General features: G+C 43.0%; 2 protein-coding genes across 11 annotated transcripts in view; one reads left to right on the forward strand and one right to left on the reverse strand.

The window, feature by feature from the left end:
- LOC111873563 (metabotropic glutamate receptor 3) overlaps nucleotides 1-18,818 on the reverse strand; it is a 36,584-nt gene extending 17,766 nt beyond the window's left edge. Inside the window, exons 1-3 of one of the 5 annotated variants that reach the window (XM_023868365.2) lie at nucleotides 18,662-18,818; nucleotides 4,755-4,911; nucleotides 1,725-1,884 (exon numbers count right to left, since the gene is read on the reverse strand). In XM_023868365.2, the coding sequence (XP_023724133.1) occupies nucleotides 1,725-1,884; nucleotides 4,755-4,911; nucleotides 18,662-18,687 (343 nt within the window). In that variant the 5' untranslated portion in view covers nucleotides 18,688-18,818. Of the gene's footprint in view, nucleotides 1-1,724; nucleotides 1,885-4,754; nucleotides 4,912-5,929; nucleotides 6,066-11,156; nucleotides 11,391-18,661 lie in introns of those variants that run through there. The other 4 variants (XM_023868364.2, XM_023868366.2, XM_023868367.2 and 1 more) reach the window with 4 other exon arrangements.
- Nucleotides 1-25,647, forward strand: part of LOC117282026 (putative zinc finger protein 286B) — a 57,762-nt gene that overhangs the window by 30,929 nt on the left and 1,186 nt on the right. Inside the window, exons 4-8 of one of the 6 annotated variants that reach the window (XM_023868375.1) lie at nucleotides 7,914-8,009; nucleotides 19,259-19,630; nucleotides 20,270-20,404; nucleotides 21,422-21,528; nucleotides 23,634-24,064. In XM_023868375.1, the coding sequence (XP_023724143.1) occupies nucleotides 8,001-8,009; nucleotides 19,259-19,630; nucleotides 20,270-20,404; nucleotides 21,422-21,528; nucleotides 23,634-24,064 (1,054 nt within the window). In that variant the 5' untranslated portion in view covers nucleotides 7,914-8,000. Of the gene's footprint in view, nucleotides 1-7,913; nucleotides 8,010-10,041; nucleotides 10,289-14,634; nucleotides 14,727-18,928; nucleotides 19,136-19,258; nucleotides 19,631-20,269; nucleotides 20,405-21,421; nucleotides 21,529-23,633; nucleotides 24,720-25,647 lie in introns of those variants that run through there. The other 5 variants (XM_023868373.2, XM_023868374.2, XM_023868371.2 and 2 more) reach the window with 5 other exon arrangements.

Consider the following 25,647-nt stretch of genomic DNA (forward strand, 5'->3'; position numbering starts at 1 on the left):
TGTCATGTAAAGATAATTGTCTCTGGGCTCAGTTAAGCATTGCGCAATGAAAACGGATAAGAAAGTGTGGATATGTAGCTCAACAGATCATTAAGCTCGGTAGTAGTTGAAGGTGTATGGTCAGCTTCACGCTCTGGCCGCATTACCCCTGTGGACACTCCCCCCCCCCCCCGTCATTGGGCAAAAGGCTGGATAGAGCCTAGAGCAGTTTCTCTCGCCAAGGCAAAAATAGAACTTTCTTGCCCTGACGGGAATCGAGCTACGATTTCTCGATCATCGAGCCAATAGCCTAGTCAATATATAGACTGAGCTACCCCGGATCCTCTTATTTCATATATGCAGTATGAAATGTTTCAACTTCGCATCAACTGACGGCCGAAATTTAAATTACATGGTACAGCCTACGTGTGCAATATCGTGTTCAAGGCTTACAGACCACGTGTTTTGTATAGCGATGTCTCTTGTCTGATTGTCTGCACGCTGGCCTGTCATACAAATGGTTTTACGTCAATAGTTCATACCTCAAAATTACACAGCGTCATAACTGTACTTAGGTTTTATACGGCGACTAAACCTACACGTGCCTTTACAAACGTTACTATGTCTGGCAGCATGCGACACCTCTTGGCGTACAAACTGCCAGCAGACTAGGAGGTAGTTTGAAGTTCTAAGCAACTTTATATTGTTTAGACCCACTCATGATTACAACAACACTTTGACTTGAAAGGGTAGGAATTAAAGCTGGTATTTCTAGTGTTAAGTCGAAAATGATGGTGTTGGGTGAGACATGCAGCACACAAGGGAACAAAATGTATTTATAAAAGTGTTACTCGCGGTAGCGTAGTTGGTTGAGGCATTATGCTACAAGCCGGAAGGTCGCGGGGTCAAGTCCCGATGAGGTCATTGGATTTTTTCAGTTGACGTAATCCTTCCAGCCGCACTATGGCCCTGGGGTCGACTCAGCCTCTAACAGAAATGAGTACCAGGAATATTCTTGGGGGTAAAGGGCGACCGGCGCGTAAAGCTGACAACCTTGCCGCCATTTGTGAGCCAATTGTGTAGAAAATGTGGGAACCTCAACATTTCTCAATCCTATGGACCTCCACGGCCTGTTACAGGGGTAGCTTTACTTTACTTTTTACCTGTGGCTTAGGAAATACTCATTAGCTGGGCCCGGATTTTGATGACATGTCATCTTTTTTTCCTTGTATCCTATGCGATGCTCTTAAATATATAAATCTCGGATATGAGCTTCTGGTTACAGAAATGTAAATTTTGTAGGTAATTTTTTGTCATTTTATGACATTTTTAGGTTTAAGATCATTTTTTCATTTTGGGGGTAATTTTTTGGTAAATGTTTGGACTTTTAAGGGTATTTCTTGTCATTTTTGGCCATTTTAGGGATTTTTTCTTCACATGTTTTCTGGAATGTGAATAACATGGAAGCGAAGTGTTGTTTCTTTTCTCCTTTAGGTAATTTTTCTTAATTTTTTTTCGGTCATTTTATAGGTCATTTTTTGAATATTTTCAGGTCATTAAAATCCGGGCCCTGCATATTACATTTTTGGGTCATATTTTAGGTCATTTCCTCGATACTTCGGCCATTTTTAAAATATTTAAGGTCATCAAAATCCGGGCCCTGCTCATTACCAAGGACAGAATTTTAAACGTGATTTCTCTCTGTGTTACGATGAACTGCCTAAGATCTGTAATATGTTTCATACCTTTAATGATGTCGAGGGTCTGTTCAAGAGCATATGCAGGGCTATCACAGGAATCATACGCGATCATGCCGAGTTTGATCCCCGGCAGCAGGTCTGGATTCCTGTTTATGAGCTCCAGGGTGTACAGCATTGCCTCGAGTGGCTGTACTCCATCCTCCAACTGGAACAGACGGGTTCCCTACATCCCACCCTTCAGAGATGATGATGATGAATTTAGCATGATTATGAACTCTGAACTCCACGCACACTGTTTCATGAAGTTAATGTGACTTTGTTTTTTTTCTCACACTGCTTTTCATAGGGAGACGAAACTCAATTCTTGTTATCTCCAGTTAATTAATTAATTTTGCTCCTTAATTTCCTCTGTTATAATTTACTTCATTCGCGTACTGTAAAGAATCTGGAGTCACGTGGTAGCGCAATTGCTTGAGGCGCTACGCTACATGGCGGAAGGATTCTCTTTCAATTACCGATGAGATCATTAGATTTTTCAATTTACATAACACTTCCAGCTGCACTATGGCCCTGGGGTCGACTCGGCCTCTAACAGGAATGAGTACCAGGAATCTTCCTGGCGGTAAAGGGCGTCTGGCAGGCGCATAAGGCTAACAACCTCACCGCCATCTCTGAGCCGACTGTCTACCAAATGTGAGTGCCTCGACGTCTCACAACCCTATAGGCCTCCACGGCCTGTTACAGGGATAGTGTTACCCTTTTTTATTTTAAAGCATCTATAAAGAGCGGGTTATATTGTGTGACTCTCCCTCCCACAGTGCGGCTGCAACCACTGCCCAGCTACTTGCCATATTTCTCCTCGCGCTTGACCCAGAAGCCAGGCATAAGAACACGAAATTTACTGTATATACTTCGTATCTGCTGGGATATGTCTGACATGAAAACCGACAGTTTCTGCTGAATCAGCATTCATGGTGGTCGATTTTACATAACCTCCGAAACTTACAAGTCGTTTTTAAATAAATGCGACATCTATTACAATTGGCGCGTTGTCAAAGGACTATCGCGTCTTCGACCGCTCAAACACTGGATCATGGATTGAAATCTCTCAAGGGGTGTAGATCTGTGCTTTTTCTTCCCTTGAGTCGTCTTGTGTCGGTAAGAAGCCTTGCGATGGGCCGATCTCCATTCTAATGAGTTCTACTAAATAACTAGGAGACATACTTCATAAGTTAATTCTGCATTAGAAGGGTGTCAAAGGGCATAATCCGCAAAGGTGAAGGAGAAAAATAAATACAACGCATTTTGTTCGCGTCTCGATGTACCGTAGCGAGCTTTGTTTCATTCGGGAAAGTAAACGCCTGCAGTGCTTGCGTATACTGATCTGCATTACAGAGTTGTCAGAGAAGTTGCCGCATGAGCACGGCGTCGTACTATACATCGGGACGAATGTACCTTGTTACGATGTTACGTTTCTTTCAGCGTGACGTCTGCTTACTGTCTACTGACTGAAACTTAAACACGAACAGGCTACACTAGAAGTGCTGAATATCTAGTAACATAGAAATGTGTCAAGGGATTAATATACAAAGGATCAGTTAGTCTTTTATGGTAAACTGGCCCTTAGCCCTTGTATGAGTAGATAGTACATGTATATAAATATTCAGTTCTTACCTCACAGGAAGCACGTCTTCCTTACAAAGCCCAGTAGGTTAAAGCTGTTTAGCGAAACAATCACGGCTTATTGTGATAACCACACGGAACATACAAATACAGTCTGTGGGCAGAATGTAGAATTAAAAGTTGCCCTGTGCTTAATTAATTAATTAAGCACTACGCCATGAAGGCGTATAGGGGATGTATAGATCCATATTACCTTGACCTCGGCACTACTTGGAGGTGAGTGGTCGGCATCACGCTCCCGCTGCTTTATTCCCGGGGAAAGAGCCCCCGGTACCCATTGGTTAGGAGGCTGGGTGGGCCCCAGAGGCAGTCTGGACGACGTGGAGAAGAGAAAATTCTTGACCCTACCCGGACTCGAACTCCGACCCCTCGGTTCTGCAGCCTGTAGCCAGTCGCTATAGCGACTACGCTATCCCGGCTCATAGAATCGAGAGTTTAAATTTGTTAAAGCGGGTGGTACATATAGTGACCACAGAGCTTAAAGGGGTGAATATTACGACTATTTAGGATCAGTGCAAAGTACTTATACATGGAAATGCTTGCATGATAGAAGCTGCGTATAACAGTGTTCACTAAAATCTGCCTTAAGCATTACAAATGACGGGTTTAAGCCTGCATGTAGCAATTTACGTAAGCACGAATGTAATTTAATGTCCATATTTTCAGGCCAGTCCGTTCTTAACAGAATGCGCTGTGAATTTGGTTGGGTCCACTGACTGATATAAGATCTGTAGGGCGTGTGTGTAGGTTCAGTGCGTCACCCTTCCTTCCCCTTACACTGCAGAAGCAAGCACGCCCCCCCCCCCTTCGCTTGAAGCAGGAATTTGACCAAACCAAATTTGAGGAGAACCAATTTGGTAGTTTGAGTGCCATAGCAATGAAGTGCCCGAAGAAGACTTGGAAGGACACAACAAAACCGAAAGGCTATTTTCATAACGTGTCTGAGCTCCGGTCTACTTGCTTACTGCCTGGTTTTACTCAGTCTCTCTGGAAGAACTCAAGGAAAATGCCGTGGGGAAGGGGCTGATATGAGCCGGACAACACAAGAAATGTATACGGCAGAGAAAGGAGTCAGTTTAATTAGGCTCAAGGCTATGACGGCAGTATGAAGAGTACTATTTTATGGGGCGTGACGCCGTATAGTCTGGTAGACCATTTTCAGGACCAGCACTGGTTACTCTGCTCTGTTTTCTAGTGCCCACTGGTTATCTCTGGGATTTTTTCGAAGGCGGCATCTCCATCTTCTTTTCGACCCTGAAGATGGAAGCAATATACTCCTCCGAAAAATTGTCGAACTTGTGCTGGGTTACATGACGCCTCATCCCAGAAGACAGTACACTTAAAATCATTTGAGGATCAATGAGTACCTTTGAGTTGAATGTCAAAACTCACCTGTATTTTGCCACACTCGGCCCCACCGGACCCCTTGTGGTGAATGGGGAAGAGTGCCCCCAGCATGATGTCCCCAGTGTAGTTGAGAAACCTTCGGGAGCCGCCCGAGGAGGGGGCCAGGAGCCCCAACCAGACCGCTAGCCACCCCGCGTGCATCCTGCGCACACAGCAAAACAGAGAGCTTCAGAGCCTTGCACTGCTATGTCCGTCCAGATGTTTTATGCTCGAGAACCGCCAGACAGATAATGATGAAATTTGGCATGTGCTTTATGCCACTGGCGCCCACTCTGAACAAGTAGTTCCCCTACAATCCGTGACAACAATGGGCAGACGCAAGTATTTCTGAAGTGGGAGCCATAGCAACGACACTTCCAAAATACGGTAACCAGTAGTAATCGCGGTGTAGACCCGTTGCTGGGTGGCACGAACACATTCCCGAGGAAACGGTTAGCATACGAGAATGAACGGTGTTGTCTGCGCGGTCCGTGCCGAGGGGTTATAAGGAAGAGAATCAAATGGAAGGGAGCCGCCATTCGGAGAGGACTTGAGCGCGGAAGCTCAATCCAAACCCCGTCTATAGTCACACCTACACGTGACATTATTATTGTTACGATCTGGGACAATCAGTCGTGTTAATTGGCCGATTGTCCCAGATCGTAATAATAATAACGTTCCTCCGAAACGTCGGTGGACTGTTACAGGAACGCACGGCGTCACATCTCAGTAGAGGGTGCTCTGCCTAATCTAATTTAATCTAATAACAATGGAATTCTATCGGATTTTAAAATCAGCCAGGAGAAAAATGTGATAATAGGCCAAAATTGCAATCTGCAGCCCAAATACAAAAATTACGCACATATTTACCGAAATCGAACTAAACTGGCGCCGGAGTAGACACACTGCGCAAATACATGGTAACGGTAGAAACGTCTGATTCTCACTGATATAAATGTTAAGATTACTGTCTCCTGGGATGTAACGCCTTGTAGTCTGGTAGATATTTACCGACGTTTCGGAGGAACATACTGCCTCCTTCTTCAATGTCGAAGAGTAAGCCAAGCAAGCAGCAGCCAGAGCGGATGAACATGGAGGACTTCTGTCTCTCGGAAACGTCGGCGAGTTACCGGACTACACGGTGTCACGTTCTAGGAGATAAGACTCATAAACATGCTCACTGTATGAATGCCAGGCCCTATACATATATGTGTTAGTTAAGCATTTGAATGTAGGCGTGTGTTTCTTTTGTTTCCTGTGCCATGAAGAGAATCAACTGGGTCACAGGGTGTCTCATCAGCCGGATCTCAAGTTATCAGTTTTGTGATAAGAAACTGAACTTCCGTCACACTTTGGTGTTCAGTATCCGATGAAGGAAGGTACCAGCTCGCAGCTGCGACTGCAAGAAGCAGTGCGGATGGCTGCTACACGGACTCTGCTCATGCGCAGAAGTGGAGAACAAATTGCGGGACATACACTGACTGACAGACAGACATGAGGACGCTCGCTGAAATGTAGCACGTCCAGATTCGTAGAAAGTATTCTTCCGTGGTTGGCTGAGGCACTGTGCGGTTTCGATTCCCGATGAGGTCACTGGATTGTCCATTTGACCTAATCCTTCCAGCCGCACTATGTCCTTGGCGTCGACTCAGCCTCTAACAGAATGAGTACCAGGACACTCCATACGGGTAAAGGGCGGCCGGCGCGTAAGGCTGACAACCTCACCGTCATCTGTGGGCCGATTGTTTAGAAAATGTGGGAGCCTCGACGTCTCACAATCCTGTGGGCCTCCAAGGCCTGTTACAGGACAACTTTGCCCTTTGTACTGTACCTCACAGTGGCGGTGTGCGGAGAACATTTCAGGCAGGGAATTTGAAGGCCGTGGACAGGCAACAGATTTTCAGCGATTCTGGAATAAAACTTCATAGAGTATTTAATGTCTCTGAATTATTCTCTGACGTGCATTGGTTCGAATTCGGAGACCATTCATCCAGTAGACTCTTCTAGAAACAGTGCTCTGGATTTTTATTCGAGAGGTGCTCGGTTTGAATCTCTGCCAATACACAGGTTTTACGTGGTTTTCATTAGTCTCTCCACGGAAGTCCCTGGATAGTACTTCGATAAGGCTACAACCGCATAACCGCTTCCTTCCATATCCTCTTCAATTCATTACTTGCCAATCGTCCTAACATTCGACGGTGTGTAGCGTCGAGCAGAGAGCCATGTACACACCAGAAAGCATTTTTCACATTTGCACGAAATATTCTTACAGAATCTTCGCTGTCAGCCTGACACAAACATGAACTGTATTCTAAATCAAGGTAACTACATTGGTTTTATTGTGTGCCAGCTGTGACCAAATGTTTTCTTTCCATCTATTTGTTTCCTAACAAATTCTGATAAACATTAAAACAATTTCAATATTTCCAAACCCCTTCCCATCTGATCACATCGAATGATTATTTATTAGCATTTGTTGCTATAGACTATTAGCTGAGAACCTACGCAGATGAAACAGAGTCGTTAAATAATACAGGAGTACATGGAGCTAATAACGTAAGAAACAAGTAACTTACAGGTCGTGACTGTTGCCACGTCTTATGACTTCACTCAGACTCAAACCCATACGGGTAACGCATCCTGCGAACACGCACTTCCGTCGCACAGCTCCCTTCCCCCTCCACGCCGCAATGACGTCAGTCGATATTATTGTAATGGTATGAACACTGGCACGTGTGGATTGTAAACCCTACACCACAACATTGCGTAACCTCAGCCAGGATCGTCGGGCTGCAAGCGGACGCGACAAACAGCAAGCCCTCGCCAATCCGGATCGAAACATGAAGAATAACAGATGCTGTTCACAGTTGAGTGCGAACTTCAAAAGACGCGTGGCATTTATGAAGGCAAATGTGTCACTTGTCTGTTCAGACAAAACTTGACGGTTTCTTCAAACCTGCATTATTATATTCAAAACAATTTCAATTTCTGAGTCTTATATCGATGAATAAAAAGGTCTTCTTTTAGTTTATAGGCTGTACACTAATATCTATTTTATTTATTTTCATCAGCACTATTTATATCGTCAATTTCTATAATTATTTTTTTGCTAAGTTTTTTTTTTTTGGTCTTTTAGTGCTACCCTTTGCTTCACTTTGCTTCCAGATTATCGCTTAATCCGGATGAACTGCCCCAATTAATCCGCATAGCAATGGTTTACTGTATGCATCGGTGCCCGTGGCTTCTCAACAGATGTCACAGGTATGCAAATTAATGTAATCAATAATAATTCCATGGATCTGAGTGCTTCTGGGGAAGCCAAATTCGCTCATCTACTCAAGAAATTGTCAGAATTTTATTGGAACTGAAAGGTTCATTACCGTGTTCACAAGAGCCCGCCATTTGTCCAAATCATGAGCCAGATGAATTCAATCTATACTCCCCCATCATACTTCTCTGAGGTCAATTTTTATATTATTTATTCCTCAATTTTTCCCTTCAGGCTTTCATACGAAGACTGTGTATGTCTCTTCTCCCCCATGCATGTTACATACCCCGCCAATCTCATCGTCCTTGACTCGATAGTTCTAATTATAGTTGGCGAAGAGTGCAAGTTATGGAGCACCTCATTACACGGTCTTCTTCAGTCTCCTGTCACTTCATCTGTATTATGCCCAAAGGTTCTTCTCGGCACTCCCCTTAATGTGAGAGACCAAGTTTCCCATGCATACAAAACAATAGGCAGAACTAACAGATTTCTTATATTTAAGTCTTTAAGTTTGTAGACAGCAGACGAAAGACAAAACGCCCTGAAATGAACGGCAGGAGACATTCTCCGAATTAAGCTATTATTACTTCAGCGTCCAGACTAGCTTTGGGGCCCAGCCGGCCTCCCATATAATTGGTAGCGTGGGGCTCTTTCCCCTGGAGCAAAGCAGCCGGGGCATGAAGGTGATCACTTTCACCCCCGCATTCGTGTTCATGGCATGAAGCTTAACTAAGCATAGAGACAACTTCCCTTTACCTCCCTCTTCTGCGTACCGTAGTCCCGAGCATAGCGACAGCCCTGTTTGAACCCGAGACGTTCGTATGTTGGGGAGACCCAAGGAAATCACGGGGTTGGGGGGTGGGGTTCTCTCCGTAACCCGAGAAAAAGTGATGATGTGTTGTTTGGCAAAGGCGACACGTTTCTGATCCCTACCCTATGTAAACGTCCTGACGTCATGCTTCTGCCGGGTCACGCCCCGATCCATCAATTCTGATTGAGCACAGGCACTCAGAGCAAGAGCGACGTAACACACACGTGCCAGTTACCGAGCAGTCTGGTGTAGCATTAGCATTCTTGGCACATATTCGAGAGGGGTTCGGTTTGAATCTCGACAGGGACATCGGCTATCATGACCGGAGGACTGATGTAGTTTTCTGCAGTCACTGAAGACATGCCGGGGTAACACTTCGCCATCTTACCGTTCGGCACTATATAGCCTAGACACTGGTTATTTGCTTTGTTTGCTCTTCGACCCTGAAAATGGAGGCAGTATCTCCCTCAGAAACGTCTGAGAACTTCTAGTAGACTAGAAGGCTTTATGTCTCAGAAGATCAGTTGAGTTATCGCTGTATTAGAGCAGCAGTATCAGTGGTTGTGTCAACAGTGACATTTCTGTTTTTCCTGAGGTACAGCTGTACACCTGCGTCGCCCCTCCTCGTGTTTGTTCAGCCACGGTCTCCCCTCAGCCAGGCCTTCGCATGAACAGTTTCCACTTTCACATACCCTTCTGCTATTGCGTTCCACCAGATACATCTTCTGAAATTGGCGTACGTACTGGCTGGCGGCTTCGTATTAGGAAGACCACGGTTCGAAACCCTTTCATGTCAACTTAATTGCGGTTTCCTGCATTTCTGAAGTCGAATTCTGGGGGGACAGAATGTGATACATAACTTTGAGCCGCCTTAGTGACCGATAATGTTCTAGACTCGTATACGGTAGGTGTTCGGTTCGAATCTCGGATAGAGCATGAACTATCCTGAGTAGTTTTCCCTCAGTCCCTCTAGGAAAATTACTGGAATGGTATTACGATTATGCCCGAACCGCTTCCTTCCACATCCCTTCCAATTCATCAGTTGTCCCTCTACTATGGGAACAAGGCTGGTTTATCGCCTGTCAGTGACGCAGCTTGTTACGTCATCATGAGAAAGGTATCAGCTCCTGTATCGATACGGCGGTAGGAAATTCAGACATGTTTACAGAGGAATTTTCATTCGTAATGTTGGCTACATAAGGTGTGAGTCACGGTGCTTCGTAGAGTGGATGGGCTTCACCATCCGACAATACATAGTGCAGATACTGAATTTGTAGTTTCCGCGCCCGAAACCGGAGGATGTGGTGTTCTGCACGGCTTTGTTTCCTGAGTTTGGGCCAGCAGAAATTCTTCGGCGAAACCCGGCCTTCATGTGTAGGTGACAGTGGAGCGTCGGTGCTGCACGTGACAAGACGCCATCTTCGCGACATCACGCTGAGTGGCTGAACAAGTGAATGACGTGTGCGTAAGAATCGTTTTCATCAAGTCGTTCCGAAAGAGCTCAAGGAATTTCTATGGTAATCGGAAGGGAGGGAGGCTACACTAAAATTAGTCACGAAATTTTGATTTACAAACTCTTTCTAATGGTGGCGTAGTTGATTGAGGCACTATGCTACAAGCCGGAAGGTCGAGGGTTCAAGTCCCGATGAGGTCATTGAATTTCTTTTCCCAGTTGACCTAATCCTTCCATCTGCACTATGGCCCTTGGGTCGACTCAGCCTCTAACAGAAATGAGTACCGGAAATCTTCCTGGGGTAAAGGGCGGCCGGCGCGTAGGGCTGACAGCCTTGCCTCCATCTATGAGCCGATTGTCTAGAAAATATGGGAGCCTCAACGTCGCAAAACTCTATGGGCCTCCACGGCTTGTTACAGGGATACCTTTACTTACTTACTTTACATTAACCCGAACTGTGAACGTCTGTCAGTTTTAATTTTGTCACGTTATTAATACGTTCAACAACAATAACAACAAACCTAAGGTAACGTTGATCTTTTACTTAAGTAAACACAATGGCATGGTGACGTATGGGGTGGAGGTATAATGCCACGTATTCTTAACCCTGGGGCACTAGATTTGAGGTGATCTGTCAGCTTCACGCCTCGTCTGCTTTACAACTGCTGCTGGAGCTTCCGGTACCTATTTCATACAAGACTTGGTTCCAGAGCCTGTCTTGACGCGGCGGTGGAAAGCAAAATATCTAGGCCCTGCCTTGGATCGAACTCCGATTCCTCGGCCGTTCAGGCCGTAGCCAGTTCCTATACCAACCGAGATATCCGGGATCCTAGTAAAAACGATAACAGTAATCGTACATAGCAACAGAAAACTTACGCTGCAGCTCAGATGCCACTGTGAGAAGCACAGAAACACACTAACACACTATGGGGCCGCGTGTTGTTCAGCTGGCACACACAGATGTGCTCACGGAGTGCAGCGCTCTCTTTCCTGTCCAGTGTGCTCACAGCTGACGAACATCCTGCGGCCACTGCGAGAGAAATAAATTTATTTCACACGCAACTTTGACGAATCCTAACGCACCGACTCCTCCAGCCGCTGCTGCCAACCGCAGCGCTTCTGCTGTAACTGAGCGGAAAGCAACAACTTCGGATGTGTCATCCACGCCCCACTGCCCCCTCCGCACGCGGCGCTCCTTTCGCGGCAACATTACCCCACAATTGAACAAGGAAACTGGCTTTCGCAGTACGGGTCCCCCCAGAACCACAATATTCTGTATTTCTACGTAAAATGAAACGGCAGAAGGAAAGAAGTGACGTCATTTTGTTCGGTGGCGGCTCGAGAGAAACATTTCACTCCGTGATCGAGGAAAACCGAAATATTGATCAGAAAATGGTTATAAGGCACACAGCACGGTAAGGTACATCTGCCGCACTGTGACATCTGTGCCATTTATGTATTCTCCCCTATATCTGCCGCTATGAGTACGCTATCGACTGCATGGCCTAGGAATCAGGGTTCGATTCCCAGCACGGGCAAGAGATTTTTCACTTTTCTACATCGCTTAGACCTGCTCTAGCGCCCTCATTCTTAACTAAACAAGTACCGGTGTTAAAACAGTCGGGGCGTAAAGCTAACCATTCACTTCCATTTAGTGCCAAGGTTAATGCGTTGATCTGTACCTCCACGGCGCGGTATTCAGGGGAAAGTTTGCGTGTGCCGCACTGCTATAGTTTAATTTGCTTGAGATGCGAGTTACTCCTTGAAGTTGTGAAGGTTGCATAATGCATCAAACTGAAAGGGGATGGGAGCAGTCCGTCGTTAATTTGTATGGATGTGCAGATCGTCCCCTCTCATACTGAAGGGTCCATGGGCTTTGGGGGGGGGGGCGTAAAACAGGCATAACCTGAAGACAGCAAGCCATTGACCTGTAGTTCTAAGATCTGGAGTGCGTTTAGGTTTACTTCCACGACCCCTATACGCCTTCATGGGGTGAAGCATGGAATGTGCACAATTTTATCACTGAATGATGTATTATTATTATTATTATGTTAACTGCCTGAACGAAGTCAGGGCAGACCCTGGAAACGGAGACAGTTGGTTCTTCCGAAATGTTGGCAAATACCAGAATACACGACCTCACATCCCAGAAACCAGCATCTTTCATAATCGTCGCCGTGAGAACCCAAGAAACGTCTTTGGGGAACAAATATTGTGGTCCTGGATATTATCCATCGTTCTGTTTCTATTTATTTAAAAAGATGACGTTTCGGAGACTGGATTCTGTCTCCGTCTTCAGGTGGAACCTACTCAGTTGAGTTCAATCGACAGAGCTAGTCCCTGTCCTCTGATCATTTCATGAGTTACAGTTTTTTAACTTTTGCTGTGATAACGGGGGCCCAGGAACACCGTCTATCCTGTCTGGCGTTCTTTGGTATCTCGATTATAGGCCACGACCACTTCGTTTCTAATTCATCAGTTACTCTTTTTACTTGACGCTGGACAGTCTAGGTACAGACAGCGCCATAAAGTGAGCACAGTTACTGCCAAGATATTGTAATGCGCTGGCATGTGACGCACGCCGGCCGGGAGCTTGCGGCTGTTCCGTGGTAGCAGCGAGAGGAGAGAGTTCAATTAGTCATCAACCCTGGGCGTCCCAAGGAATGCAGTGCCTTTCTCTGCCACGTACTGTCCTTCTAAGTATTCATTTCTGTCATAGCAGAAACACGTCAGAAGTTGTGGAACTCGGGCCAACCCAGCCTCATATCCAGTGCGTAACGGTGACCACTCACTTTCAGCTGCTGCCGAGTGCAGGAATAGTGGAGCCTTACATCCACCCCGCCATACGCATTCATGGCGCAATGCAATTACAACTTAACATTTTATTTTACATCGAAAATTTATTTGAGACAAAGTTAAAAGTCTTGCCGTCTGTATTTCACACCATGTCATAATTTTATGAACAGTTACGGTTTAAAGAATACGAAGTTTTACTGGAACTTCATCCAATCTTTCGTCTATCCAATCACCAAGAAACCATTGCATCCGCTTAACCAATTAGCAACCAATCCATTCAGTCATTGATGAGCCTATCCAATCGCCCACTGCGCATCCCTGTCTTCATCCAAACATCCACCCATTCATTGATATTCTAGAGCAAAGTGGTTACTGTACGTACCACCTCATGTAGCATTACATAAGTTTGCATTCTGCCCACATATATATATATATACGTGTTTCGCACGGTTCTGAGGACAAACAGCGACTGTTTCCCTAAGCAGCATTAACCGGTTGGGCTTTGTAGCGGAGACGTAATGTTTCCTGTGAGGTACGGACTGAATTTTTAGACGAAATTCGTGCTTCAGAGGGTTAAAACGGTTATTTTATTTATATACTAACATTTTAGGGTTTATGTAAAGAAGGAAGCAATACATAACATTTAACATGACATTTAACATACTTACAAAACATTTTGGAATGGAACGCCACTTTCGAGAGAATAGCACTCCTACATCATATTCGGCAAGTCTCAGGTTCATATCCGAGCCTTGAGTCCGGCAATCCTGAATGAAAACTTCCGTGGGTTTTCTCAGTTCCTTCGGGAAAATGACGGTATAATAACTTATATTCACTAATCATCCTACTAATTGACCGTATATCGTCTGATCTGCTGCCAGCGTCGTTAAATAAGCCGTATATATAAGTAAGTACAAAGTAAAGCTATCCCTGTAACAGGCCGTGGAGGCCCATAGGCATGTGAGATGTTGAGGCTCCCACATTTACTAGACAATCGGCTCATAGATAGCGGTAAGGTTGTCAGCCTTACGCACCGGTCGCCCTTTACCCCCAAGAACATTCCAAGAATACTCCTGGTACTCATTTCTGTTAGAGGTTGAGTCGAACCCAGGGCCATAGTGCGGCTGGAAGGATTAGGTAAATTAAAAAAAATCCAATGACCTCATCGGGATTTGATCCCGCGACCTTCCGGCTTGTAGCATAGTGCCTCAACCAACTACGCTACCGCGTGCCCCCAGACGTATATATTTTCGGTGTATGAACGAACAACTAAGGCTGCTTTACCACGAGCGTTTTGCGAGTCATCTTAATGAATCCTTGTTTTAAATGGATGTGTCTCCACATAGCCGCAAGACTGAGCAATGGTTCGGTAATATTGCGACACAAGCGTTCGTGGAAATGAAACTAGTTGTTCGGGGTTTCGGTTACTGTCGCCTCTCTGTGGAGGTGCTTCTCCAGTGCCTCTGTTTCCTCATCTCTACTCCAGGAGGTAACTCCTCTCCACGCAAGAAGAGCGTCAGTGACACAGCTCCAGATATAAAAATAACCCTATATGTTCCGTGGGCAGACATATTTCATTACACTTTTATTACAACTTCACAACTCAACTCGATGTGAAGCGCCCTAAACTTCTCTGCAACCAGACCGGAGGTAAGAAAACATACATCGTCCGTTTTACGCCCAAGCCTGTTAAGCTGTTATCCGGCCTGATGTGTGTACATGAGGCAGGAATTAGAACTGAGCAGATGGGCCGAGAGTTAGACGTCACGCTGTTCCGGTCTCTCTTCATCCCTTCCCCGTCTCCTCACGTCCCTCCCGCCGTGAACAGTAAATTCTGAAATGCGGATTCCATTGTATGGAGATGCATCGTCAATAATCTTTCATTATATACGTTCTTGACACATAAACTGAATCCATAATACTGAAAGCTTTATTTTTCATCTGGTAACTTACCCAACGGAACAGAAACTTTTGATCCGAGAAGAGGGACACTTGAAACTGTAGAGCGAATTTCGTTCTGGCATGCATCTGTGCAATAAATTTGACTGAGGCACTATACTACAAGCCGGAAGTTCGCCGGTTCAATTCCCGATGAGGTCACTGGATTTCTCAATTAACTTAACATACTTACAGCCGCACTATGGCCCTGGGGTCGACTCAGTCTTTAACAGAAATGCGTACCAGGAATCTTCCTGCAGGTAAAGGGGGGCCGGCGCGTAAGTCTGACAACCTTACCGCCATCTATGAGCCAATTTTCTACAGAAAATGTGGGAGCCTCGACGGCCTGTTACAAGGACAGCTCTACCTTTTTTACGTACGTTAATTAATTCACTTCTCAGAAGTCTGCGACGCCCACAAGTATGACCACTTTACGGCGCCGTCATTAGCCAGTATGCATACCGCCGAATGGCAGGATGACTGATTAATTTTAAACTGTTTGAGAGGAAGCGGTCGCACCGTAGTCGAGGCACTAGCCTGGCATTTGCCTGGAGGGGCTTGGGAAAAGGAGAGCTACTTTAGTCAGTGTAGTCGGCGTCCCAGCCGAGATTCGAAGCAAATGCCTTCCGAATACAAGCCTAGAGAGTCAGTGCTACACCAGTCACTAATTTAATTGGTTGGTTAGGTGGTTAGTTAGTTAGTTAGTTAGTTAGTTCGTTCGTTGGATAGTAATCGTCCTTGCTCCTACCTCACACATTTACGTGAGCCGTAGAGTTTCGCAAGCCCTTGTGTGGGATTTCAGTCAGGATGTGCAGGGGACATTGTCACTAGCATACTGAAGGTATTTTGAAGGGGTGATAATGAAATCTGGAAACGACACGTTTTATTCGGCCATGAGACAAGTTGACACTTGGTTGTTATTGCATCTCTGCGGAGACAGAATGTCGGACACTCCTGCCTCTTCATAAGCTCAATAGGAAAGAATTAAAAGCACGATCAGTACTGTCGGTGCATCGTTCGGATTCCAGAATCTCGGGTTCGACTCCGATACTTGATGATTTTCTTTGCAAATAAAATAATCTACGACTAATAAAACATGTGCAATGCAATCTGATTTGCAGCAAATGGATACATAGGCAAACGGTGTGTAGAAATTACAAAGAACACCATCGAACAGTGTACTCGTATGTAATTGGATCTGAGGACAGGAAGTAACATTAGGCTGAAGAAATTTGTGTGATGCTTCATAATATGTGGTCCTGGTCGAATACTTATGGAATGGTCATTTAAATTCAACGGGGAACCGCACATTTTATGTTTTCCTCCTTTAACCCTACATACCTTTACTTCTTTCCCACCTTCCTCCGATATAACAGTGAATTAAGTTACGTCGTTTCGAACATAAAACTGGCACCTTTGTAAGTACGTGAAAATTTAAATCAAATCTCAAATCTGTCTCATATCTGAGACAGTAAAATATGGTCGCGAGTCTCAAGGGACTCGGACTCGAAGAAGACTGCGCTGGCAAGGGCCAGCAGCATATATAAAAGACAGACCTGTCCTCTCGTCAGAGAAGGCGCCCCACAAAAACAAGACCGTAAATGCCAAAGAGTAATAAATATCTGGTCATGAGCCCCAGATGGGGCTCGACACCAAGACTTACTGATTGACTAACTAACATTCAGTCGCAATGTGACTTGGACTTGGACTGAGAGTTCATGGATCCAAAATTTTCACAAAATTTACGTAGTAGTACGGGCAGCGTCTTATGATGGGTGAGCTCTGGAATGATGCACTGAACATGACTAATAAGCGTCCAGCTGTACAGGCGGTAGCGAGGGGCATGTACACGCAGAAAGACAACATTCCAAACACGTTTACTTGTTGCGGGGTGCTGAACACGTGTAAATCTCCGGATGGATTGCTTCAGCATCACCGTACGGTCTAATGTAGGCCTGTATGCCATGTATTTGTGTTCAGCTGCAAGTCAGTCAGAGGTCTCGATCAGTATACCCTCTCGCACACAAAAGACATGCGAAAGGACGAACAGCACCACATACTGCATTAGTGCCAGGGGATTTTGAACACCACCTGTGGCGCCATCTCTGTATCAATACCCGGGCCCTGAACTCTAGGATAGTCCGTTAAAAAATTCTTAAACGGATTAAACATAAGTTCGCAAGTCGATTTTCGGGCTGAACCCCCCACTAGCCGCTGAAAAACTATTCTGTCGGCCCCCACGTTCGTTTTTGCATTTCGTTACAAACAACAGTGTATCAGAAATAAATTTGTTCGTGTGAGAGTATTGGGTCCACTGCGCGTGCTATTTTCATATCAACACGATCCATGCTCAGTGGAGAAAATGTTGTGCTTCGCTAGGCACGGAAGTAGGAAAGGGGGAAAATTCTAGAGAGCGCTATGATCACAGCGGAAGAATCGTGTTACGAAAACATTTCGGGTGGAAAGTAAAGCAGATATTGTTTTAAAGCCCGTGATATATAGACTGGCCTTTGTTCTGCATGCAAGTGGAAACCGCCCCGTTCTAATTTCAAACGCGGTGATGTCCTCTCACAAGTAACGGGGGCAGAAGTACCATTATGTGACTGTCGTGTTAAACAAGGTGGAAGATTGATATTTACGAGTTCTTTAGCTGCGCCTTATTGGTAGGCATGAGTGCCAACAGGAATTGTTTCTCCAGAACTCCCCTTCCCCCATTGCCGACGGCCATGTTGGTAGAAAAGATCCAAAATCTATTAGAGACATGCCTGCCATGAAAAGTTCTTTTTTGTGTGTGTGACGAAATTTATTTAGAAGACCAAATTAGAACGTACCCCAATATCAGTGTTATTTTGTGAATCTGGATACCAAATATGAATTGTTGTTAATGTCTCTCGTACTACGGGAGAGGCATGCACTGAAGCTGTTTGAGAAGGGAAGATTGAGAACATTTGGACTTCACAGGAATGCAGTAGGAGGAGACCGGAGGCAGTTGCTTATGGAGAAGCCTCACAGTTTTGTCACCTTGGCACATCTCATTAGAATGCTCAGATTAAGATGAGATGGGCAGGGAGTGACACACATACACACACACACACACGTATGGGACGAAGATAAGTGCACACACATTTTTTGGTAGGAAAAAGACACAGTCTTGAAGACCTACGCATATATAGGGGGATGCAAAAGTGTATCTTAAAGAAATGGGATGGGAGGTTCTGAACTGCATTCATCTGCCTCAGGGACCATGGGGGTGTTCATGTGAACGCACTAATGAACTTTTTGGATCACATAAAATGTTGGGAGTTTCTTGAATAGTTGAGCAAATATTAGTTTCACAAAAAGGAATCAGCTACATGAAATTGTTTAGTTATGTGTCAACTCTTCATAGACTAATTCTTTTGTTCATGGTTCTGATGACAGTATTTTTTCAGGTAAATAAGACTTGGCTCAGGTGGATCCTGGACTAAAACTCCAGAATATCTATTTGGCTGTTTTTGCTCAAGCACCCTACATTTTGTAAGGGCTTACTTATGTATATGAGCATGACGTAAATTGCTTCAGACTATAATTAGTTAAATAGATAGGTAAATTGCTCGATAAATAGACATATTAAATTGGTAGATAAATAAATGGTCAGATATACTTACAAAAAGCAGCATTCACACTTCTGCATAGATGATTACTTTTCATAGTATGGAGAGCATGTTCCTCGGAAACGTTGATAAACATCGATCAAAATTGACGGCATCACATCCCAGAAGAACATAATTGACAGTAATTCGTCACAGTCACCACCGTGCGAACCTAAATTCCCAAGGCAGTTATAATGTTTTACAACATGCCCGCTTCTGACAATCGAGTAGTTGAAACAATTGAAATCGACTAAACAGAATCACTGGTCAGTGCCACTTAGATATCCTATGACGGCAGAAGCGTTAAACTGTGCGATGTCTGAGGAGTGACTAATGAAGACAAGTTATGTTACTTGTGTTCATTTGTTCATATGGAACGATATGGAGCATATGGAGAGACTGCAGTGCATTTCAGTTGTTAATGATTAAAAGATTTACTGGGTCGGTTTATCTGTCATTTCGGTTTATGCGAAGAAGCAAGTTGCGGAAGTCTGGCCTTGTTCATAATTTATGTTTTACAAATCAATTTTTATTGACAATATCAGTTTTAATATAGAGTATAACTTTTTAGGTTAAATTATATGATCTTATTTTATAATTTTTTTTTTTCAGATTGGCATGGATGTAATCAAAATCGAGCAGGACAATATTTGTGATACTAATGGAATATGTCTAAACAAAAATTGTAATTTTGTTGGTATTCAACAAGGAGCTGAATCAGATGTGAAGACAGGTTTTCAGTTAAATGCTGCAAGTTGGGGTGATTTAACTGTAGTGAAGAGTGAAGTGCAGCATATCACTGTGAAAGCAGAAAGTGTATTACAAATGAAGGAAGAAATTCAGCCAACTGAAGAATGTCATTTAAGGGTGAATGACGATATTCACTGTGTTTTAACAAAACAGAAAGATAAACCAGTTGTAAAGAATGGAGCTTGTCTCATTAGTCCACAAGGGAAAGGACCTTCACATCCAGCCAGAGAGGAGGTTGGTGTAGCATTCACATTCTAGCCTTGTGTTCTGTCTGGTTTAATAGCTACTCTGAAATATATATATATACTTTTGTGATGTCAACAGTTTCTCTAGGTGAATTCTGAGGTAGTATATTGAAATAGAACAGAACTGACTCCTCCAAAATTTATGTGCTCACCATTGATTGTTATCTTCCTGTCTCATTTGAAGTTTGCAGTTTAAGAAGAATCATTAAGCATACAAAGAATTGTTTTATGAGATACATCCGCATTGATTAGGAGAGGATGAATGAAGTTGAGATGCATCATAATATGTAATCTAGAAAATATGTCCTAAGTCCTGTTGTATCATCCAGGCAGGCTAGGCAGACCTTAGTTACATGTACATTTTAATGCTGTGTCTGATCACCACTATTTATATATTCTTGCTTAATTTATTCTCTGAATCACTATATGTTTTTTAGTCTGGAAGTTTGAGTAACTTGTGGATTTTTCCATTGTCTTCATATTGCAAAGGAACCAGCTGATATATATATATATTAGAAGGAGAGAGATAGAGTTATCCAACTGTGTAAATTTGTGTTAAAACAGTGGAACCTGATTCATTTACAGATGCCATATTGTAGTAAATGATGTAACTTTTTAATTTTTATAGCACAGTATTGGTATGTTCAAAGTGGAACCTGATTCGTTTGACAGCACTTCCCCTTTATATTCTCCTAATGATGATCCATTAATTGATGTAAAACAAGAAAAATGTGATGTTACAATAATGGAAAATATGATGAAGGTAAGTTACATTTACATGAGTGTTTGTTGTTACTGACTGAACTGTCGCAGTGGTAATGAATATGGCTTGAATTTTGGAGGTATGCAGTTCAAACTCTGACCTCTCTACCAGTCGTGTAGGTTTGAATGCTTGGTGTATCTTATCAGGTTCACCATGAAAGTGCCAGATGGGACCTGAAAGTAGGTTGCTACTTTCAACACTCTTACTGATTGTCTAGCCATATCACATCTGTCATTAAGTAATCTCAGCTGATGTAGCATCATAGAATAATCAAATAATCTGTAATTTGTGGTTATTAAAGTTATCACTCTGCACTACCATTAGGTGAAGGGTGTCATCAGGCAGGTTAAGATGGCCAAGTGGGGTAACAGGCCCTTCCTTTGTATCAACTTTTATTCCCAGAACCCATGAGCAATCTTTGGTCAGCACATTTCTAGCCCTTGCTACATTGGTTATCGCTGAGGTCACTGCACATAACTCTGTAAATGGGGATGTCATACCATGAGATACAGAGTTCTCAACATAACTTGGGCATCTGCTGGCTCGTACTCATGCTACATTGACATGCCTGTCAGTATTTACCCAGGAGTACCCAGTTATGTGGTAAAGCATCTGTTCTGTATGCCCTGGAATTGGTTAAAAATCTCTTGATGTATATAAGGAGGCATATATTTCAATATTCCAAATGAGGTCTTTGAATTTTTTGCATACATTCAGTTAAGATCAGTTAATTAGGATAAAAAATAGAACATTTCCACCGGTGAGTAAACATTCCAACAGTGTTGTTAAGTTACATAATGCAGTGTTTAATAGAGAACAACTGAGTAATATGATATTATTCAATTGGGCCCCAGTTTTCTCTGTTTTATTCTATTACATTTTGCTCACATTATGGTGCTTGTGAGTACCGGTTTTGAGATGTGTTTGTGGATCATCTTTGCAGTCATAACTTTTTCAGAATGCTACTTCATAGAGAGGTAATTGGTTACATGATGATAATTGATTTTCTTATACCAGGTTGAGTTTGCGCCTGTTAAAAATGAGATGAAGGATGAATTTTGGGCTCTTAAGGAGGAGTTCAAGGATGAAATAACAGTAGAGGAGCATGAAATGTGTCTGCAGAAGTGAGTGTAGATAATTTTACACTAAGTCTTTACTTTTTCATACTAAGGTTTGTATGATGATGCTTGGAGCATCAGCACCTGTCATATCAAATGGTAAGGGTAATAAGAGTATAAACATAAATTAATTTGATGACAAATGGAAATATTTAGACATAGCATGTCTGTGGGAAGCCATATGGGATAATAGTAAATTGGTCAACATTATGCAAATTTATTTTCCCTCTTGAGGTGTTTCAGCTTATTTTCATTATTCTACCATTATCTAGATTAAATAGTGTGAAATGGTATTATCCTGAATGATTAATTGTAAGGGATTTTGAAGAAAGCAGGCATGTTTCTATATTCACTGGTCTTCCAGCCATGTAAGGATCCATGGAATGTATATAAATGAATGAATGTATTAATCAAGGTGCTGTTGTGATATGTGCCTGGAGGGACTGAGGAAGACAATGAGAAGTCTCGATCAGGTTAGCTGGTATCCCTGCCAAGATTCAAACTCAACACCTTAATACATGTCTGCAGTCTTACTGCGAAATTGTTTGGTTGGTGAGGTTATTCATCTGTAGAATTTCTGAACTTAGGAAAATGGCTTATTGTGAAAATGATGGTGTTCCCTGCAAATCATTGGGAGTGCCATTACATTGTATGTAACTGATGCAATGTACAGTGGTAAATAAAACAAAACAAGATCAGTATGTAAGACTCTGGGCTACTTATTATGACCACTGTTTAATTATTCTTTTGTTATCAGCTGATTCTTATAATAAGGAATATTTTCATAATCACTGTGTGATGAACTCTGTGAAATGGTAGGTCCCAGTTTGCAAGACATTGGTACTGAGCCAGTAAACAGCATTGGACATAAGGAGAGATGTATATAAATGCCATTTGGGACGTATGTGTTGTGAATCAAGACCTGGGAACCAGTTGTTCTGTAGGTTAATAAATCTTCAAAGGTTATGTGTAAATCATCTGTACCATTCATTAATTTCCTTAACATCTATTTCAGTTCCATGTAACCACTCGGGTCAAACAGTGACCAGATCATTCAACATAATGAACTTGATGACAGTGACCTTAATTGCATTGAGAATTCTTTGTTATGGCAAGTTGCTTACAGTATAGATACTGGTACTATAATGTGAACAGCATGCTATGTAATGGTAACAAGTTATTAAGGAGAAAGGAAAAGTTGTTCTTGTGCTTAAGTGCCATGTCACAAAGACGTGGAGGAATACCTGTAAAGTGCTAAATATTTTTAACATCAGGACTAGATGGTGAGTTTAGCTTTGCATTCTAAATCTGTTAGTCCTGTGTCAACTGAATTGGAGGGTAGGTGGGCCCCATGGCCAGTCAAGACAAAATCCTTTCCCCTGCTACCTACCAGGATGTTGTAGTGGTAACACTGTACACACATTCTGAAGGGGCTCTGTTAGGATTTTGTCTTGGATATGAGATATTGAAAATGAAAATTTTCATGGTCCTCCACAGTCCATCCAGGTAAATGCCAGGATAGTACATTGATTAGGTCATGACTACCACCTGCTTCTAAATCCTTTTCAATTCATTATTCAGCTCTCCTACCATTTGATGGTGTATATAGTCTTGCTAATAAGAGTAAAGTAGTACTGAAGTAAGTAGTTACTATAGGATTCTGATGATGGTGTATAACACACAGAGATATTTGTTTTTCAGACTTTATCCATCATCCTGGTTTTAAGATAACTAAGAAAAACATGACGTTTCGGGAACTGGATCTGTTTCCATCCTCAGGTGAGGGAAAACACCTATTCTGTTGGGTCCCTTAGAAAGAGCTAGCCTCAATCAGTGTTTCAGTGTTTTCCCTCACCTGAGGACGGAAACAGATCCAGTTTCTGAAACATGTTTTTCTTAGTTATCTTAAAACCAGGACGATGGATAAAGTCCGGAAACCTAATATCTCTGTGTAGTAATGAAGTAGTCTGCAAACCTTACCCTGCTGTGATCCTGACACTGGTTGCCCAGCCCATATCCAGTTACTTTATTGCTGGGAAGTTCCAGCATTATCAGTGTTGAACATAGGGTTAATTTACTCTGTAAATCTTTTGTTTTATATAATATTACAGCATGGGACTCTTGGCCAATGAAGGTGAACATACGGCTGGCACCATAGTGGAAGTCATAAATGGAAAGCGAAAGATTGATGTTCTTTTGGAGCAAAGAGTGAATTGTTATAAATGCCCAGAATGTAGTGAACAGTTTTCTCGTAGAGTATGTCTTTCCAGACATATAAAAACTCATATCGACGAGGGGCCTTACAAGTGTGATATATGCCATAAAGGATTTGCTCAGGCTATGAATCTAGGTGTGCACCGCCGTGCCCATGCAGAAAAGAGGTCCTACAACTGCAAAATATGCAATAAGGGATTCATAAGAAGTGGCAATCTCGCAAAACACTGTTGTGCCCACACGGGAGAAGAATCATATGTTTGTGAACTGTGTGGCAAGGGATTTACAAATTGTGGAGAACTGTTGCGGCACCGGCGTACCCATGCAGGTGAGAATCCATACACCTGTGACATTTGTAAAAACGTATTTTCAAGACATGCAAATCTTACAATACACATGCGGATTCATACCGGAGAAAAACCATACATATGTGATATATGTAGTAAGGGTTTCAGGAAAAGTGGAGATCTTGCTAGACATCGTCGGACCCATACAGGAGAGAAGCCATATATATGTGATATATGTAATAAAGGCTTCGTATGTAATGTTGATCTAACAAGGCACAGACGTACACATACTGGTGAGAAGCCGTATGCCTGTGGAATATGTAAAAAGGCGCATTCGCGTCAATCAAATCTAGTACGACATATGCGCATACATATTCCGGAAAAGACCATAAATTTGTGAAATTTGTAGTTTTCGTTTTTTGGATCGTAGATATATTGTGAGGTACGATGTTAACTTGCCGATAGAAAGTTATGACGATGTAATGCTGTATAATTTGCTTGGCTGTTGTGACTGATAAACGTTATACATTTACCTGTAACCTCCTTTGCCAAATATTTTTTTTGTTTGCTTCACCCCAAAATAAAGTGAGGCAGGATGTGGGATTGCGCTATTCCGGCTGTCTCCTCGTTTTGGCATATAATTAAACAGTTTTTCGTCAAATGGTTCCAACTTAGATCGGTAAAGAATATATAAGGAGCAGGTATGTGGGATAAATAATTTCACCCTTGTTTTCAAGTGGTTCGGCTTTAATTCAGCAAAACTTTAAAATGTCAACTTGTAGCATGTAGTGAATCACGTATAAAGTAAGAAAAATGAAATTCGGATTATATAGGCTGATGTTGGCAAAGAATGTAATGTAGGAAATCTTGCTGCAGATTCGTTATTAGAACAAACGATAGTTATTCATTAACTGTCTAATTGCGATGACAGTAATTGTTAAAGATGATGTCGGGCGTATTGGCCGTCGGTTACAAGACAACTGGCTCTCGAACGAGGCAGAACAGAGAACTCTACTATTAGAGAGAATTAGCAAATAAACTTTTAGCACCATCCCGCATACCCTAACCGACAGCCAAACATTTAAAACGCCTATGGATTACACGCACACAGGCAAGCGCAGAATCAAGTATGCTGTGATGAGATTCAACCCAAGAGTTTTATTAGTACGTCATGCAGCTGACCCAGCTGACATCGGCTGACGTTAAAGTGGCTATCCTCGAAGCTGTTGTGTTTATATGTATTGTACGATAGGCTTGCATTTGTGTGCAACATTGGTTGGTTGCTTTCGTCAGTTTATAAGAACAGGGGTAAGGTATGCAGATTGTGTTGTTAGCAATATCTTTTCACAGTGGAAGTGTTTTTAGAATAATAATGCAATGTTCACAGTATCCTGATATATGCGATTTGGTTGTTTATTAGCTCTGTGTCAGAGTTCTGTAGGTCTAAACTTTGAATAATAAAAGACAGGTAAAACTATTCCCGCTTGTAATTAAGGACTGGGACACATCTTTCGCACTTGATGGAGGAGAGTGGTCAGGGTCACAAAGCGGCAGCTTGGTACTGGTAGAACAATTGATTCCCAGTGGCTGCTTTGGTTGGGGCGGAGGGGACCTGAGCCGGTCG

Source organism: Cryptotermes secundus, unplaced genomic scaffold (assembly GCF_002891405.2).
Source record: "Cryptotermes secundus unplaced genomic scaffold, Csec_1.0 scaffold631, whole genome shotgun sequence".
NCBI classification, from domain to species: Eukaryota; Metazoa; Arthropoda; class Insecta; order Blattodea; family Kalotermitidae; genus Cryptotermes; species Cryptotermes secundus.